The 15,610-nt window shown below is 40.6% G+C and overlaps 1 protein-coding gene across 1 annotated transcript in view; it reads left to right on the top strand.

Annotated features, from left to right (window-relative positions):
* The window catches only part of PHEX (phosphate regulating endopeptidase X-linked), a 191,186-nt gene that overhangs the window by 121,473 nt on the left and 54,103 nt on the right, over positions 1–15,610 (top strand). Inside the window, exon 12 of the mRNA XM_059386182.1 lies at positions 6,218–6,321. Coding sequence (XP_059242165.1) covers positions 6,218–6,321 — 104 coding nt within the window. The remainder of the gene's footprint in view (positions 1–6,217; positions 6,322–15,610) is intronic.

Genomic DNA, 15,610 nt, shown 5'->3' with positions numbered 1-15,610 from the left:
TGTGTTCAGAAATGGATAGAAAAAATGAATAAAACCCAACCTGAATATAGGTAAAGGATGCTTGATGTGACAGACAGTAATAGTGTCGCCAAGGTGAATAGCAGTAGGGCTAGAGTATTACTGGGGTATAATAAGGCTGTGTTTTCAGTTTTGAGAAACACGTAGATAAGGACTACTATAGGGTCTGTGAGAAATTTCTGGTAATACAAGCTCTGAGCACAAGAGGCTGTTAGAAATGAGAAACAGCTTACTTTATTTGACGCAAGCGAAGATATGCTTCATCAGGCAGAAAGGCGAAAGAGGATAGAGATTAAGTAATGGATCAGATGAAGGTCAAGGAGAAAGGCGGAAGACTGAACTTGGGCTCATGTGGAGATAAGAGCAAATGGAAAAGAACTTGGAGGCAAATGTAAAGAATTCAGAAAAAACATTTCCTCTCTCTGAGATTGACAGGGTAAACCGAGATACCCAGCCGAGTATTTCTGAACAACAATCTTACTTTAGTCTTTGAAAAGAGCAAGAAGAGAGGAGATACCCTTTGTGTGAACCCCTGGTAGCATGCAGGGAAAACCTACTGGTTAGCTTTAAATACGTAGGCATCAGTCCATTTTCAAATTAGCCTTACAAAGGGTTCCTTCACTGATCCTTCATGAAAATGGACTCAAGAGCAAGTTGAGACCAGTTGGGGAAAGTTGCTGTATTAGTCAGGAAAACCAGAACCATACTAGGTATTTCAAAGAGAGGAGATTTCATAGGAAGAGGGGCTGAAGATTCTTCTAGAATCATTGTCAGAAGAAAGAGGAGAGAGAATGAAAGATGACAGACACAGCATTCTTTCCCTTCCTGCCACCTGCTGACTTCACCCAGTGCCTGCTGTTGGCAGGAAGCCAACTGGCACTCGGTAAATAAAGTTTTCAGATTCCCTGCCCCATCGTTCTAGAACAGAGTAAAAGGCTAGGCATGTAGCTGAGAAAGACAGTAGGTAAGTAACTAGCCCTGCTGGGTATTTCACTCATTCTTGTGAAAGCCAGTGGAGAACTGGACTAAGGGCTAAAGTCAGAGTCCCAGCTGGCCTCTATTTACTTAGGAGCATTGGATCTGGGTACTTCTTTAGAGAAGATCAGTGTTTCTGGTGTGTGATTCTCACACACATACGTAAGCATATCAGTATGCGTATAGAGATATACAGATGTGTGAACCTGCATAATGTTCTCTGGGGTGGGTCCTGGTCTGCTGTAGCCAGTAGAATGTGTGTGTGTGTGTGTGTGTGCGCGCGCGCGCGCACGCGTGCTTATGTACCAGTGACAGAGAGTGCTACTGCCACTGTCCAAGAGTGAGGTGAGATTTAGGTGACATGCTCCAGAGAAACAGGTTGCTAAAATATTGAAATAATTCTGTACAATAAGTAAAGAAACAAAATCAAACATGGTCCTAAGTTTGACCAAGTCATCTCTGGCCATGGCCCAGAAGAGCCAAGAGTGGGCACTGGAGGGGAGTGCCCTGGTGCTTACCAGCCTTCCAGCCAGTCTCCGGTAACTCCCACATGCTGGCCTCCATCTTGTTTGTTCCCTCCCCAAGAGCAGACCAAGTCGTCCCCTGTCCCCCAGTGGTGGTTACGGGGTACCTGGTTCCTTGGTAGTGTGCTAGCTGGCACTCCTCAGAGTTACCCTTAGGTGGCTGCTTGTGGGAACTGCGTCATCCACAGTGTAGCATCTATGTAAGTTGTTAAACAGTTTGGATATCGTCTCTGTGTAGGTATGTATGTATGTACACACACAGAGTACTTAAGGACAAAGCTGTCTAAATGCAGCAATTCTGAATATTACATTGCTATAAATTAGGGAAAACATAAGTACAAAATCTGAATTCCATCAAGTTTTTAGAAAATTCTGTGAGTGCCTAACAAAATCCTTCTTATGGACACTCAGATATATCTCTTGAGTATCTTTAAATGGTTTTAACTTAAAAAGTATTCTAGAATCTCTTTCTCCTGTTGGCTCACGTAGTATCTTATCAACATGTACTTATTCTACTGAGAAGCTACAAGCATTTTCTTGTTCTGCCCTTACTACACGTTCCTCACCTTTGAGGGGTCGTAAAAGCTTTATCCCTTTATACCTTTAGTCTGTGACACTTGGTACTTCATATGCTGGATAGGATTTCCAGGAGGAGAAATTCAGATTCCCCTGAATTTTAGGATCTGGACAACTATTCCTAGGATATGACAACAAGAGCCCCAATGAGTTTCCCAGAGATCACCCAGTTGATAAGTCAGGAGATGTAAGTGATTGAAAGTCATTATCAACTTGACCTACATTTTCACCAGTAATGGGTAGGACAAGAGGCTTTCAAGCCAATTATGGTCTGTTTCAGGGTTTAAGCATTTTTTTTTTGAAGATTACAGGTGGTTTTCAAATATTCATGTGCATTTGTTCTTGTTGCTGTCTCCACAAGTGGAATTTTCCCAGTGGTAGCTGGGTTTCATGGTTGTTTCTCCTTTTGTTCAAGGGCCTGTTGAAATATTTACACTTATCAAAGTATTATCACATGGTGGAAAATTTGGGAAATAGAGAAAAGGCATGAAAAAGCGCCCATAATGGTACTAGAACATAATAATACATACTTCTATTTCACCATGGTTATCTTGCCTTTCTGTTTTTATATTGCTGAAATTGACACATACATAATTTTGTCTATTGACCTTTACCATTAACCCGTTGTTTTGGTCTTGACTTCCCTAGACAAATTAGCATTATTTTAACAGCTGTATGATGTTAAGTAAACTGCCATCACTTATTTAGTCACTGCTTCTTCTCCCACCCTTAATTCTTACCTTTGCCTCCTCCTTCCTTGTACTGTTTTTAAAAAATATTTTATTTATTTATTTGACAGAGATCACAAGTAGGCAGATGGGCAGGCAGAGGAAGAGGGAACGGTGGGGGGGGGGGAGCAGGCTCCCTGCTGAGCAGAGAGCCCGATTCAGGGCTCCATCTCAGGACCCTGGGATCACGATCCAAGTTGAAGACAGAGGCTCTAACCCATTGAGCCACCCACCCTGTACTGTTTTTGTCTAATCACGGTTTTCCTTATAAGGATTAATGAAAGGAACACTGCAGTTAGGAAACTCATGATTTGAACTGTATGGCTTTGCCAAGTTCCATAATCTCCTCAGCTCTTTTCCCCATCTATTATTTGGGAATAACAGGGGCTAGTCCTTCCCTACCCACAAACACTTAACCGGTATCACAGGAAGAAGTAAAATTTTGTCCCCTATTACCCATGATTTCCACTAAATAAATGGAATAGATCAATTAAATTAGGCTGAGAAATAGCATATATTCTGTTTAATAATTAAAATAACCTTAAAATTGCCCTTCTAAACATAGATACGCCATTGGCTAATTGTAATTACTTGCCTCTGAGTTTTGCTCCCCATGATTATTTTAAAGGCAATGGTAGGATCTTATTTATTTTAAAGTATATTTTTACTTGGTACTCTTCTTTTTAAGGAAATTTTTGGATGGTATTCCATTTAATACCTATAGAACTACCTGCATATCAAGGTTTCTGTTTTTTTTTTTTTCAAATTGAACAGGAAAGTATCACAATTAGCAAACTCTTCCAAAAGTAACAACTGACCCCACTGATATTACCAAAAAGAAAAGTTAATATTTATAAAGGTAATTCCTTTGAGAGAATTTCCCAGAAAGTGTTGTGAACCCAAGAGTGAATCTGAATTTTTCATCAGTTGCACTCATATTCTGAAGGATCTGTCAGAGCTGTCTTGGGAACAAAAGCTAAAAAAAAATGCTAAGGGTTGAACAGTGGACACATCTTTTAACTATATGACCCAGGAATGCATTAGGATGTTGGTTAAGGCTGCTTGCTAAAACAAGGAGCTTACTCTCTTTCTTCTGAGGTTGACTATAAACTTCTATTTTTTTAAAAAGATTTTATTTATTTATTTGACAGAGAGAGATCACAAGTAGGCAGAGAGGCAGGCAGAGAGAGAGAGGAGGAGGAAGTAGGCTCCCTGCGGAGCAGAGAGCCCAATGCGGGACTCAATCCCAGGACCCTGAGATCATGACCTGAGCTGAAGGCAGCGGCTTAACCCACTGAGCCACCCAGGCGCCCCTAAACTTCTATTTTTAAATACAGTCAATTATAGGATTTTATTTTGAAGCATTTCAAACATTGGAAGAGTTTGTAAAGTCCTATTTGGAACACCTCTAACAAATACTAAACATTGTTGTATTAGCTTTATAATGCACATAGACATTTGAAATGAGCAAGATACATCGGATATTCTTTTTGTAATCCACCTTGATCTAGTAATGTCCTTTCTTCCTGCCTACCTCCTTCCCTAAATATAAATGTTATCTGGAATTCAGTGTTTATTATTTCCATGTATTTCTTTATGCTTTTGCTATATGGGTATGTGTCCATAAACAACATACAGTATCATTTTACATGATTTAAAACTTTAAATTCTCTCATACATACAGTTTGCCTTATTCACTCAGCATTGCTTTTGAGATTATCTCATATTCATGCATATATACCATTCTTTAAACTGCTGTATTATTTTCCACTATGAAACTATACCTCAAATTATTTATTAGCTACTCCGCTAAGAGGCTTGAAGGAGGGACAACTTAAAGTCCTGTCTTTATAGCTGGTTGGTCAGGTAGAACACCAAAGATGCCAGGAATCGATATTTGCATTCTTGCCTTTCTCCCTGTGCCTTTAGTTATTTTGCTCCTTCCTTTACATTTTGGCCTGACCTCTGGAAAGAGCAAGATGAATCATTAACAAAAGTTACTCCACAGATATAATGAGTATCCTTCGTATGTTAGGGAAGAGATGAACGTGAGCCAGATGTTGGCCAGCATATAGATGACTGTCAAATCTATAGCCATCAAGTTGCTATGCATGTATTCATATTTATAATGTAATGCTTGTGGATTTCACATACATGTATTTGCTATATTTTAATTTTTTCCTTTTAGAAGAGTATGGTTTAAATTTATTAAAAACTTACAACTAGTAAGACTTTGGTTACTCTTGGTTATTTGCTTATTCAAACATGTATTTTAATTTTATTTGCCACAGTAGTATATATTTTTAGAGATTTTTATTTATTTATTTATTTATTTATTTATTTGAGAGAGAGATAGCACAGAGGGAGAGTGAGAGGGGGAAGCAGACTCTGTGCTGAGCAGAGAGCCCTGATGTGGGGCTCGATCCCAGGACCCTGAGATCATGACTTGAGCCCAAGGTAGATGCTTAATTGACTGAGCCACCCAGGTATATTCAAACCAAATAATTAGCCATCACTACATCCCATTGCTTTTACTGTTATGCAGATACTATTTGCAATATTTAGGTTAAGTACTGCTTGTTTTGTAGATAGAATGCCTAGAGAATTCCAGCTGTTTACCATTCTCCTTCCAAAAAAAGAAAAGTAACTCAGGAGTCATTTATGTCTGTCTCCCTATTTTAATACACAAATTGTTGTGATGCATCAAGTTTCTGTTTTTCTATGCAAGCTGTAATCTATGATTTGCCTCTGTAGTTTCATTAATTTTTAGAGACCAGAGAATTTTTTGAGTGGTAAGAGACAAATTCTGTTAATAATGAAATGATTCCATTGACTCCATTGTGCTTAGTGGGAGAAATAAATCTCCGAACCACTTGCATTGTTTCCCTTCATGAACAAATGCTGATTACAGTAAATTGGATCTTAACATTTGACTAAATCATCATCTATAAGCTAAATGAGGTTTCAGCTGACTAAACTGAATGTTATTAGAAGAACCTATGTGACAAATAAATAAAGAACACATTTCAGAAAAGATCAAGGACTTGTGTGAGCCAAGAAATTTTAAACCTAAGAGGATATGTCCTATAAAGGTTAAAGTAGATTTTTCAATTATAAAGCAAATGAAATGCATCATAAATTACTGCAACATCTCTTGTTGTTTACCATGATCCAGAAATAATCATATCAATTTGGGGACTTTTTCTTGTAAAAGAAAATCACGGAGATTAAATTCCATGGCGCTGTGGATACTGGGTTAACTGGTGATGGCTGAGAGGTGTCCGGAGGAGTGTAGCTTCTCTGTTGGTTGCTCGTTTGTGTGCTGAAGACTTTGTTCAGACTTTGTTTCTTTTATCTGCACTTAGAACAATGATGGTTGTGGTTTGTTTTATTCAGATCAAGTTTTCAGAATCCGACTACTTTGGCAATGTCCTGCAAACCCGCAAGTACTTAGCACAGTCTGATTTCTTCTGGCTGCGAAAAGCGGTTCCAAAAACAGAGTGAGTAAAAACAAACAAACAAACAAAAAAACCAAACCAAAACAAAACAAAAAGAACAAACCAAGGGGTGCCTGGGTGGCTCAGTGGGTTAAAGCCTCTGTCTTTGGCTCGGGTCATGATCCCAGCATCCTGGGATCAAGCCCTGCATCGGCCTCTCTGCTCAGCAGGGAGCCTGCTTCCTCCTCTCTTTCTGCCGGCTTCTCTGCCTACTTGTGATCTCTGTCTGTCAAATAAATAAAATCTTTAAAAAACAAAACAAATAAACAACAACAACAACAAACAAACCAAGCCAAACCAAACCAAACCAACCAACCAAACAAACAAAAAAAAAAACATAAAAACCCGAAAGGGAAAGAAGTAAGTATGCTGGTGGGTCAACCTGGGTAATCCCCCCTGGTCAAAGTAGCCGGCTGGCAGGTTACCTTGGTTCGGCCAAAGCATGTTAGGTTTTGATAACTCTTATTTCTGATATGATATGAATCACTTCTCCGTTCTGATGATGGTTGCCCCACTCCTAGTACCAAAACGATGTAAGAGGGCTTATTAGGATACAGATGTTTAAGTCATTTCTCAATGTAGGTATGAATATATGTATATAGAAAACAAGTTTGCCTAGAATTTCACACTCAAGTAGAAACTTGCGAAGATCTTAAAAAAGAACAAATGCTTAAAAAATACAGTATAGTTACAAATGTAGAAGTAGTTATATAATTATGAAGTAACTAGGAGATTTTTATCAAAGTAATAAGTGTCAGAGAATGGCTGGCTGTATTATTTTTCTCCAGTATAAGTTAGGATTTACCCTCTTTCTTCCCAGCTGCCTGTCAGGGACTGTCTCCCTAGGTAAGACATCTTCCCGAGGAACTTTCTGGAACGGGGGCAGTCATGATGTCCTTCCCTAGCAAAATATGTATGATGAAGATAACTGATAGCAGCTAAAATTATTATGTTCACAGTGTGCTAGAAGTACTTTACCTGTTCTAACTAATTGTATCCTCTCTTCATTTCTGTGAGGCATGGGTACTATTAATAAATAACACCATCCCCACTTAACAAATGAATAAGAGGCTTACAGTTGAGAAATCCTTCAGCTCAGGTTTAGATTACTTTTTCAAAAATTTGATTACTTGACAATATACTTGACAGAGTGTTACGTGTGAGGTTTAGATTTCTGTTTGTTCATTTTGGGTATTGTACTTTGCAATTTCAGAATTTCCCTTTGATTGTTTTTTAGTTTCTGTTTCTCTTCCCCTCTCTTCTTTCTATTCCTTCCTTCCTTCCCTTCATCCTTTCCTTTCCTTCCGCTCTTTCTCTTCCTCTTTCTCCCCTTCGCTCCCCTCCTCAGCCCTCCCCTCCTCTTCTCTTCTCTTTCTGGAGGCTCCATACTCAGCATGGAGCCCAACATGGTGCTTGAACTCACGACCCTGCCGATGCTTAACTGATTCAGCCACCCACGTGCCCCATGATTTTCTACTGGTTGAGTCATTTTCGTTCTATTTACCATTGATTCTTGGAATATAGTTTAATTCTTTGGACTTATTTATAATGGCTGCTTTCAGATCTTTGCTAAATCTAATACCTGGCTTTGCTCTGTCAGTTTTTATTGACTTTTTTTTTCCTAACACTTTTCTCTCTTTGCATAGCATAATTTTTTTGTTGTTGAAAATGACATTTCAGATAATATATGGTAACAACTGTGGATTCTGATTTATTTTTCTGGGGCTTTTTAAAAAGTAACTTTTAGGAGTGCCTGGGTGGCTCAGGTCATGGTCCCGGGGTCCTGGGATCGAGCCCCACATTGGGCTCCCTGCTTAGTGGAGAGTCTGCTTCTCCCTCTTCCTCTGCCTGCCACTGTGTCTACCTGTGCTCTCTCTCTCTGTCAAATAAATAAATAGAATCTTAAAAAAAAGTAACTTTTAGACGGCAGAATCTATCTCCCCCATAGTATGCAGCCGTGGATGTCTCTGCTCATTTTTAAAATTCTTATTTTTTTTTATTTTTTAGTTTCTCTTACTTGAGGTTTCCCTGTGCATAGCTTAGCGCTCAGCCAGGGATTGGGGCAGACCTTGTGCTCAGACACCTTGAGTCTGTAGGGCTTCTGCTCTCTGCCTGTTGATCTGTTCGGGGGCTGCAACTACCTTTCTCCATCAGCCTCAAAGTCTGCTTGCCACTGGGCTCTCTCGTCTCCCCTGTGTACGTGCCTAGTGTCCCAGTCAGCCGTGGGTACAGAGTGAGCTGATCTCACCTTCTGTGACTCTTTCATTTTCAAGATCTCCCTTTTAAATTTTTGGCTTGTCTGACCATCTTCCCAGTGGGAACTGTAATTTCAGGCTCGTGGAGCTGTGGGTATTCCTTTTTGTTTTCCACCAAGGTTGCCACTTTTAGCTGACAAAGCTGAAGGTTTTCACCTCCACTCCCAATCAAGTCCACCCCCTGTGGCAGCGAAGCTGCTGGTTTTCCAGCCAGCCCCACCTTTTATTTTTTTAAGATTTAATTAATTTCTTTGGCAGAGAAGGCATGGGAAGAGAGAACACAAGCAGGGACAGAGGGAGAGGGGGAAGCAAGCTCCCTGCTGAGCAGGGAGCCCGATGTGGGGTTCAATCCCAGGACTCCAGGGTCATGACCTGAGCCAAGGCAGACACTTAACCGACTGAGCCACCCAGGTGCCACTACCTTACCTCTCCTGATAGAAATAAGTTCTCACTGGCCAAGCTGGGAAGGGTGGGAGCAGCCCCTGGCAAGAAGGCCACAGACTTCTATTATATTTACTCCTAAGTTCTAGCAATTTTTCAAAATAAACATTTTTCAGTGTGTTGTTGGCTTTGATGATCAATTCCCAGAGCCCTAAAGTGGTTGTTTGTTGTGATTTTGTCCAGTTTTATTCTTGATTTTTATGGAAAGTATTTGCTGACTTTTTAATATCCTTCTAGCTGGAAACCTGGATCCCATGGCCCACTTTTTTTTTTCTTTTTTTTTAATGGACCACTTTTTAACCTTGGCTGATATTCTGGTCTCCAGACCTTTTATACTCTGGGTCTCTTGTTACTCTCCCTTCCAACTCTCTGCTCTCTTCTAGACTGTAGAAACTCTAGGAAGTGTACCAACCCTTGGTTTAAGCCGTGATTACTGCCTGTTCTTCTTCCCCATGGCTGCCACCTACCAATCCCTGCCCTTTGCCCTTCTAGCCTTCCTACAACACATACCCACAAAGTTAGTTACAATTGTTGGACTTGGAGGAGGGGGCCTACAGCTGAACTATTCCCCTGCCCATCCCTGACTCCAATCAAAAGAACAGAGGAGGCTAGAAGGCTTTCATACATCTCTGGAAATGACAGAAGCTGCATTAAAGCTCTGTGTTCCACTGTCCTTGGTTCTCTCCTGTCATCCCAACATCTCTCCGTCCATCTCTCCTGCTTCATTCCTAACCTCAGTTATTCAATAGACATTTTAGATGTACGCTTCTAAAAGTAGCGTCTTGAATCTGACAAGTTCAGCAAATGTTTTCCAGTATCCTGATGAGCCATCTACATGTAGTATGGTCGTCACAGATCTCTGTGAATCATCCTGGTTCCTTTTCAGATCTACTTCAGATCAGTTCAAACTCTTCTTGGAATTTGTGGAAAATTCAAGGTATTTTTGTCACCAGTATTTTTCTGAATTTTCAGGCTTTGGGCTTCTCAATATTAGAGATGCTGTCAAAGTAATTCTTTAATTTCAAAATGCGTTTTTCATTTGGCTGTGTAGCAAGGCCCAGGTTGCTAATTGAAAAATCCCTAAAGGTGTCCTCTTTAACATCATCCTAAAATACTGATGGACTGTCAGATTCTAATCTAATGGCCTTGACTATTTCTAATATTTTATTTATGCTTTAGAAAAATGCTGGCTGACTTTGTGGACTTAGGTGAACTGTGTGATCTTGGGTAGTTTTCTTCTCTGTTGCAATACCTCTTTCACAAGGACATTAAATTGGTTAATGTTTCTGGAAAATCTATCTAGCAATGAAAATCAGTGCGATAGCACTAACAGTTTTTTTAAAAAAAATTTTATTTATTTTAGAGAAAGAGTGAGTGCACGTGCAAGCAGAGGGGAGGGGCAGAGGGAGAGGCAGAGAGAGAGAGAAATCTCAGGCAGACTCTGCGCAGAGTGAAGTGGCTGATCCAGGGCTCTGTCTCGTGACTCAGAGATCAGGACCTGTTTGGAAACCAAGTCAGATGCTTCACTGACTGCACTACCCAGGCGCCTCTCAGTAGTACTAATTCTTCTTTCCTCAGACCATACGTGTATTTCAGGGAAAGCAACATTAAGAAATTGGAGATCCTCTTTGTGTAGTAAAGTGATAGGATAGTTAGTTTTTTAAAAGAACTTTTGGGCTGCTCCTTTTCAGGCATCGTAGGAAATTTTAGCTTTGTGATACACATTGGCTTTAATTGACATCTTTTAGTTTTGAAAATTGATGGGTTAATCTAGTGGGGATGATTTGGGAGTAGCTCCACTACACGAGTTTACTTTGAACAGCACGTCATGATTTTATTTCCACAAAGCCCTGAAATACCGTTTTGCTTCTTTGTGGGTATAGGAGATAAATACCCTTTATCTTTCATTCTTGTGGAATTCATTTCAGCTGAACTAATGTGTATTAAGAAGTTTCTAGCACAGTGGGAAATGTCAGCAAGAATGGAATTAATTGGGTGGTCATCCCTGAAGGTGCATATTTAGGGGCTGGTTCTCAGAATTGTCACTTCATCAGATTGCTTAAAAATAGAGGATTTAGTCTACTGCTTGGCTTGAATCAGAAGTAATTCTTTCCCTCTAGCGTCCCCTCTCATTGACAGAAATGACTTTAAGTCAGCTTCCCTATTAACTCACTCTCATTTGGCTGTGACCAAACATGTCTGGGTCTTCTTTCTCTATCTTTTCAAACATATGTTAAAAATATGGGGTGCCTGGGTGGCTCAGTCAGCTGAGTGGCTGACTCTTGATTTTGGCTCAGGTCATTGATTTCAGGGTCCTGGGATTGAGCCCTGCATTGGGCTCAGTGCTTAGTAGGGAGCCTGCTTCAAGATTCCGTCTCCCTCTGTCCGACCCCCTGCTCTCTCTCTCTAAAATAAGTAAAAATAAATAACTTTTAAAAATACGTAAAAATACACGAAATGTCTATACAAATTATGGTTTTGCCCATAATTTTTGTTTGCAAAAGCATTATCTATGAAATGGGAAGGATATATTCTATAGGATATTAGAAATAAGGCAATAAATATTCTGTGGTTTTGCCATTCCTGCAACTATCTCTAAGAGTTGATGGGTAAAATGTCAAACTTTAGCCTGATGTGTACATCTCTTTTATATGGTCCGTAGAAATTAGGGTACCAATGTCTTTGTCTTTAGACAATTGTATTTCATTATTATTATTATACCCCTTTTGTGTATTCCATTGTCCAGGATCTTTTCATCCCCATATAGTTTCCCTTTGAAATTTATATGAGGCTTCTTCATACCTTTTCTATCAAATCCTTCCCCAAACACAGAACATCCCAAAGTAGTGGTAAGAAGAATTTGAAGCACTTGAATTTAAAGCTATTTTTTATTCAAGCAGATGTATATATAGCAATACAGTCATTTAAATAGATGTACTGATCTTCTGTTCAGTGCATGCCACTAGACAATAGTCTTAGCCCATAAGGAGCTTAAAATCTTGTTGGGAGATAATTTGCATGAACTCATACACTTTCCAGGCTCAGTCAGTTAGCAAATGGTGACCTTCCCGAGTATAAATGCTAGGGGGTGGTGGGGACTGTGGAGAACCTCATTTAAATTAATTCCAATTCAGTTCTTTAAAAGACGGTCATGTTGGGCAAATTAAACATCTTTATGGGAAAATTCAACCCAGTGGCTACAATGTAATCTATGGACAACCAACTTTTCAATGTTTCATTTATTTACTGCTGTGTAACAAACCACTCTTAAGATTTAGAGGCTTAAAACAACAAGATTTCCCTCTCTCTCTCTCTCTCTCTCATCCCGTCTTGTGGCTCTGGCCAGCACTGGGCTCAGCTGGGTGTCTGTTGCTTCCAGTCTTTCATGTAACTGCAGTCAGAGAGTGGCTGGTACTGGTGTCGTGGGGAGGCTGCTTCTCTCACATCTAGTGGCTGATGATGGCTGTTGGCTGGAGCGCCTCCTGTGGCTTCGCGAACTGGGCTTCTTCACAGCATGCTGATTGGGCAAGAAGCATCAAAGGGCAAGTTCCTGAGAAAGAGAAGCGGAAGGGAGCGTGTTTGTACACCAGGGGGGAGGTTGTACTGCCTTTAAATTGCCTAGTTTGGGAAGTCCTGTGGTGTCATTTCCATTGCATTTTATGTTGTAGAACCGAGTCACCAAGGCTAGCCCATAATCCAGAGGAGAGGAATTTAGGCTCCACTTCTTAATGGGAGGAATGTGAAAAAAATTATAAACACATATTAAAACCAGGGTTGGTAGCCTTATATTAGAGAATAGTAAAACTGAATGTATAATAAACTTGGCTATAATGAGGCAGATAGATGCCATATTTAATGGCTGGTTTGGCGTGGGCACTGACCAATGAGAAGAAATACTAGTGCCTGCAAGTGCTAGGATGTACTGGTGCAGCAACTTAATATCAGCTCTGGGTATAATCAAGACTCCAGACATAGCACAGAGATAGCAAGAGCAATGGGAAGTCAGGAGAGGTGAGATCATGTGTATGAAATAGGATGTTTCAGCCACTCTTGCTGAAGCTTTAGAGGCCCCATCGGGCCCCACCTGATCGTTTGATTTCTTTGTTTTGTCCACCTTTGTCCATCAGCAGTTAAAAACATTTTTCGTGCAGGGACCCTTATCTTCATGTTTTGCAAGTTGATTGTTGGCTAAAGGAAAGGGGGGGTTGGGAGGGGGAGAAGAGAAGGGATGAGCTCTAGGAATACACATCATCTTTGGTGCATAGTATGCTTCGGACCAGTGTCATCTAGAGGCCAAGTTCAGAGGCACCTGGATTCTCCTGTCTTGACTCAAACTTCAGGCATAGAAATGCTGGGTTCTTTGGGTAATGTGTTAATTTTCTGTTCTTGCTGTAACAAACTAATGCAACATTAGCAGCTCAAAACACACAATAACTCAAAACACAGTTCTGGAGGTCAGAAGTACAGGATGGCTTCGCTGCTTTCTTAGGTCCAGGTTTCATGAGGCTGGAATTGAAGTGTCAGTGGGCTGGGCTTGTTGCTGGAGACTCTGGGAAGAATTCAGTTCTGAGCTGAGATGTTGGCACCTCCTCCACCTGGTACTTCTAGAACTGCCATCCCTACTTCCTTGCTGGCTGTCAGTTGGGAGCTGCTGTTCCTTTCTCGAGACTTCTCTCTGGTCCTTGCATGATGGCCCCTACATCTCAGCCAATGACAGCATGTCGGATCCTTTTGACTCTTGGAATCTGATTTCCTCAATTGCATCTCTGGATCCCAGCCAAGGAACAGTCTCAGCTTTTAAGGACTAGTGAGAGATTGGGCCCACCTGGATATCCAGGGTAATCTCTCTGTTTTGAACTTTACCCTTAATTATATTTGCAGTGTCCTTTTTGGGATGTAATGTATCCTATTCATAGGATCCAGGGATTAGGACATGAACATCTTTTGGGGAGCCCTAATTCTACCTACTATAGGGAGTGACGTTAGGGCACTGAAGGGGCTTTTGCCTTCACTTACTTCCTCAAGAAAGTAGACCAGTCAGTAGGGTTGTTTGCTAAACACTAGTGCTTATTGAAATACTATTCTTAAACCTGAAGGCAAAGAGTACGCATTTTATGGAAAGGAGTATAGGTTTCAGTTTTGACTAGAGGAGGCACTCGTTTTCTTGATATCCAGGAATGTGTCCAGTAGGATACAATGTTTAAGAGAACTGGTTTGTGGGGGAAAAGAAAACTGGCTTGAACTCAGACCGGACCTTATGCAGTTATGTAATGCTTAAGTCTCACTGTCCTCATCTGTGAGATAGGCCAATAATTTCTATAGTTGCTGTGGGGAAGAAAACCTGAGGAATAGGGCATGCTTAGGGCATTGTGAGTGCTCAGTGAAGGTTTGCTGCTGCTGCTACTACCACTAATAAGAATAACACCATGACCTATTTGTAGACTTCTTTATATGGAGAAGGTATGTGTGGATCAACAAGAATCAACACTTGGATTTCCTACCAGTTTCATATTAGTCTGACATAAATTATTAGCTTGTTGTAATTCTCCTATTAAATATAAACTACTAAAATGATTGTTCCACAAAGGGATTTATACGAGTTTATTTTGAACAATTTAGCTTCAGATAGCTTGGTTTTTATCCTAAAGGGCAGAAACTCACTGGCATCTAAATTAGGGGTCCGCACACTGCAACTTGGAGGCTAAATCTTGCCTGACGCCTGTTTTTGTATGGCCCGTGAACGCAGAGTGATTCTGAGAGATAAATATTTGCAGTCGATTGAAGATAGGAAGCACTAACCTTGAATCCCAATTAAGCAAAAATGTTATTCTGCCCCAGAAGAATTCTATTCTTCTCATAATGTCCTGTCTTTTTAAAAAATTGTACTCAGTTATTACATTTTTAATTTCATCAATATCATTTTGTGGAAGCTTTGCTCCTACGCTAGAGGTACCTATATAACATCTTGGATTCTTGCCTCTTTGCCTGCAAATGCCTAAATGTTTACCATCTGACTCTTGACAGAAAAAAACTTGCCAAGCCCTACTAAGTAATGTATGCATTTCAAATGGAATGTAGGCTCTTTATAGCCGGAAAATACTCCCAAGACCTCTTAATGCAGTACCTAAATTTTATAGTTAAAACCACACCCCAGGAAGGTGGGCAGCTATTGCAACACAACCCGGCGACTTAGCGAGAGAGGCAGGATGAGCCCTTAGATCTGGAGCTTACATCTGTGAACTCAGAGGCATCTGGGTGGCTCAGACAGTTGAACATCTGCCTTCAGCTCAGGTCATGATCTCAGGATCCTGGGATCGAGCCCCTCCTCGGGCTCTCCTCTCAGTCAGTGGCAAGTCTGCTTCTCCCTCTCCCTCTGTGATTTCTTTCACTTTCTCTCTCTTTGAAAGAAATAACTAAAATTCTTAAAAAAAAAAAATCCATGAACTCGCGCCTGGAGCCCACAGACCCTCTGGGCAACATGGTCATGCTTTAGTCATGTCTCTCTATGTGGGTCTCTATGCTGTCATCAGTCTAAAACCTCTAAAGGACAATTCAGAGGTGATGCCTTGTAGAAACTTAGCTGTCCCATGGACCCA

This window comes from Mustela nigripes, chromosome X (genome assembly GCF_022355385.1).
Source record: "Mustela nigripes isolate SB6536 chromosome X, MUSNIG.SB6536, whole genome shotgun sequence".
Lineage (NCBI taxonomy): Eukaryota > Metazoa > Chordata > Mammalia > Carnivora > Mustelidae > Mustela > Mustela nigripes.
The sequence above is the reverse complement of the archived record's forward strand: the minus strand, read 5'-3'. Positions and strand labels throughout refer to the sequence as shown.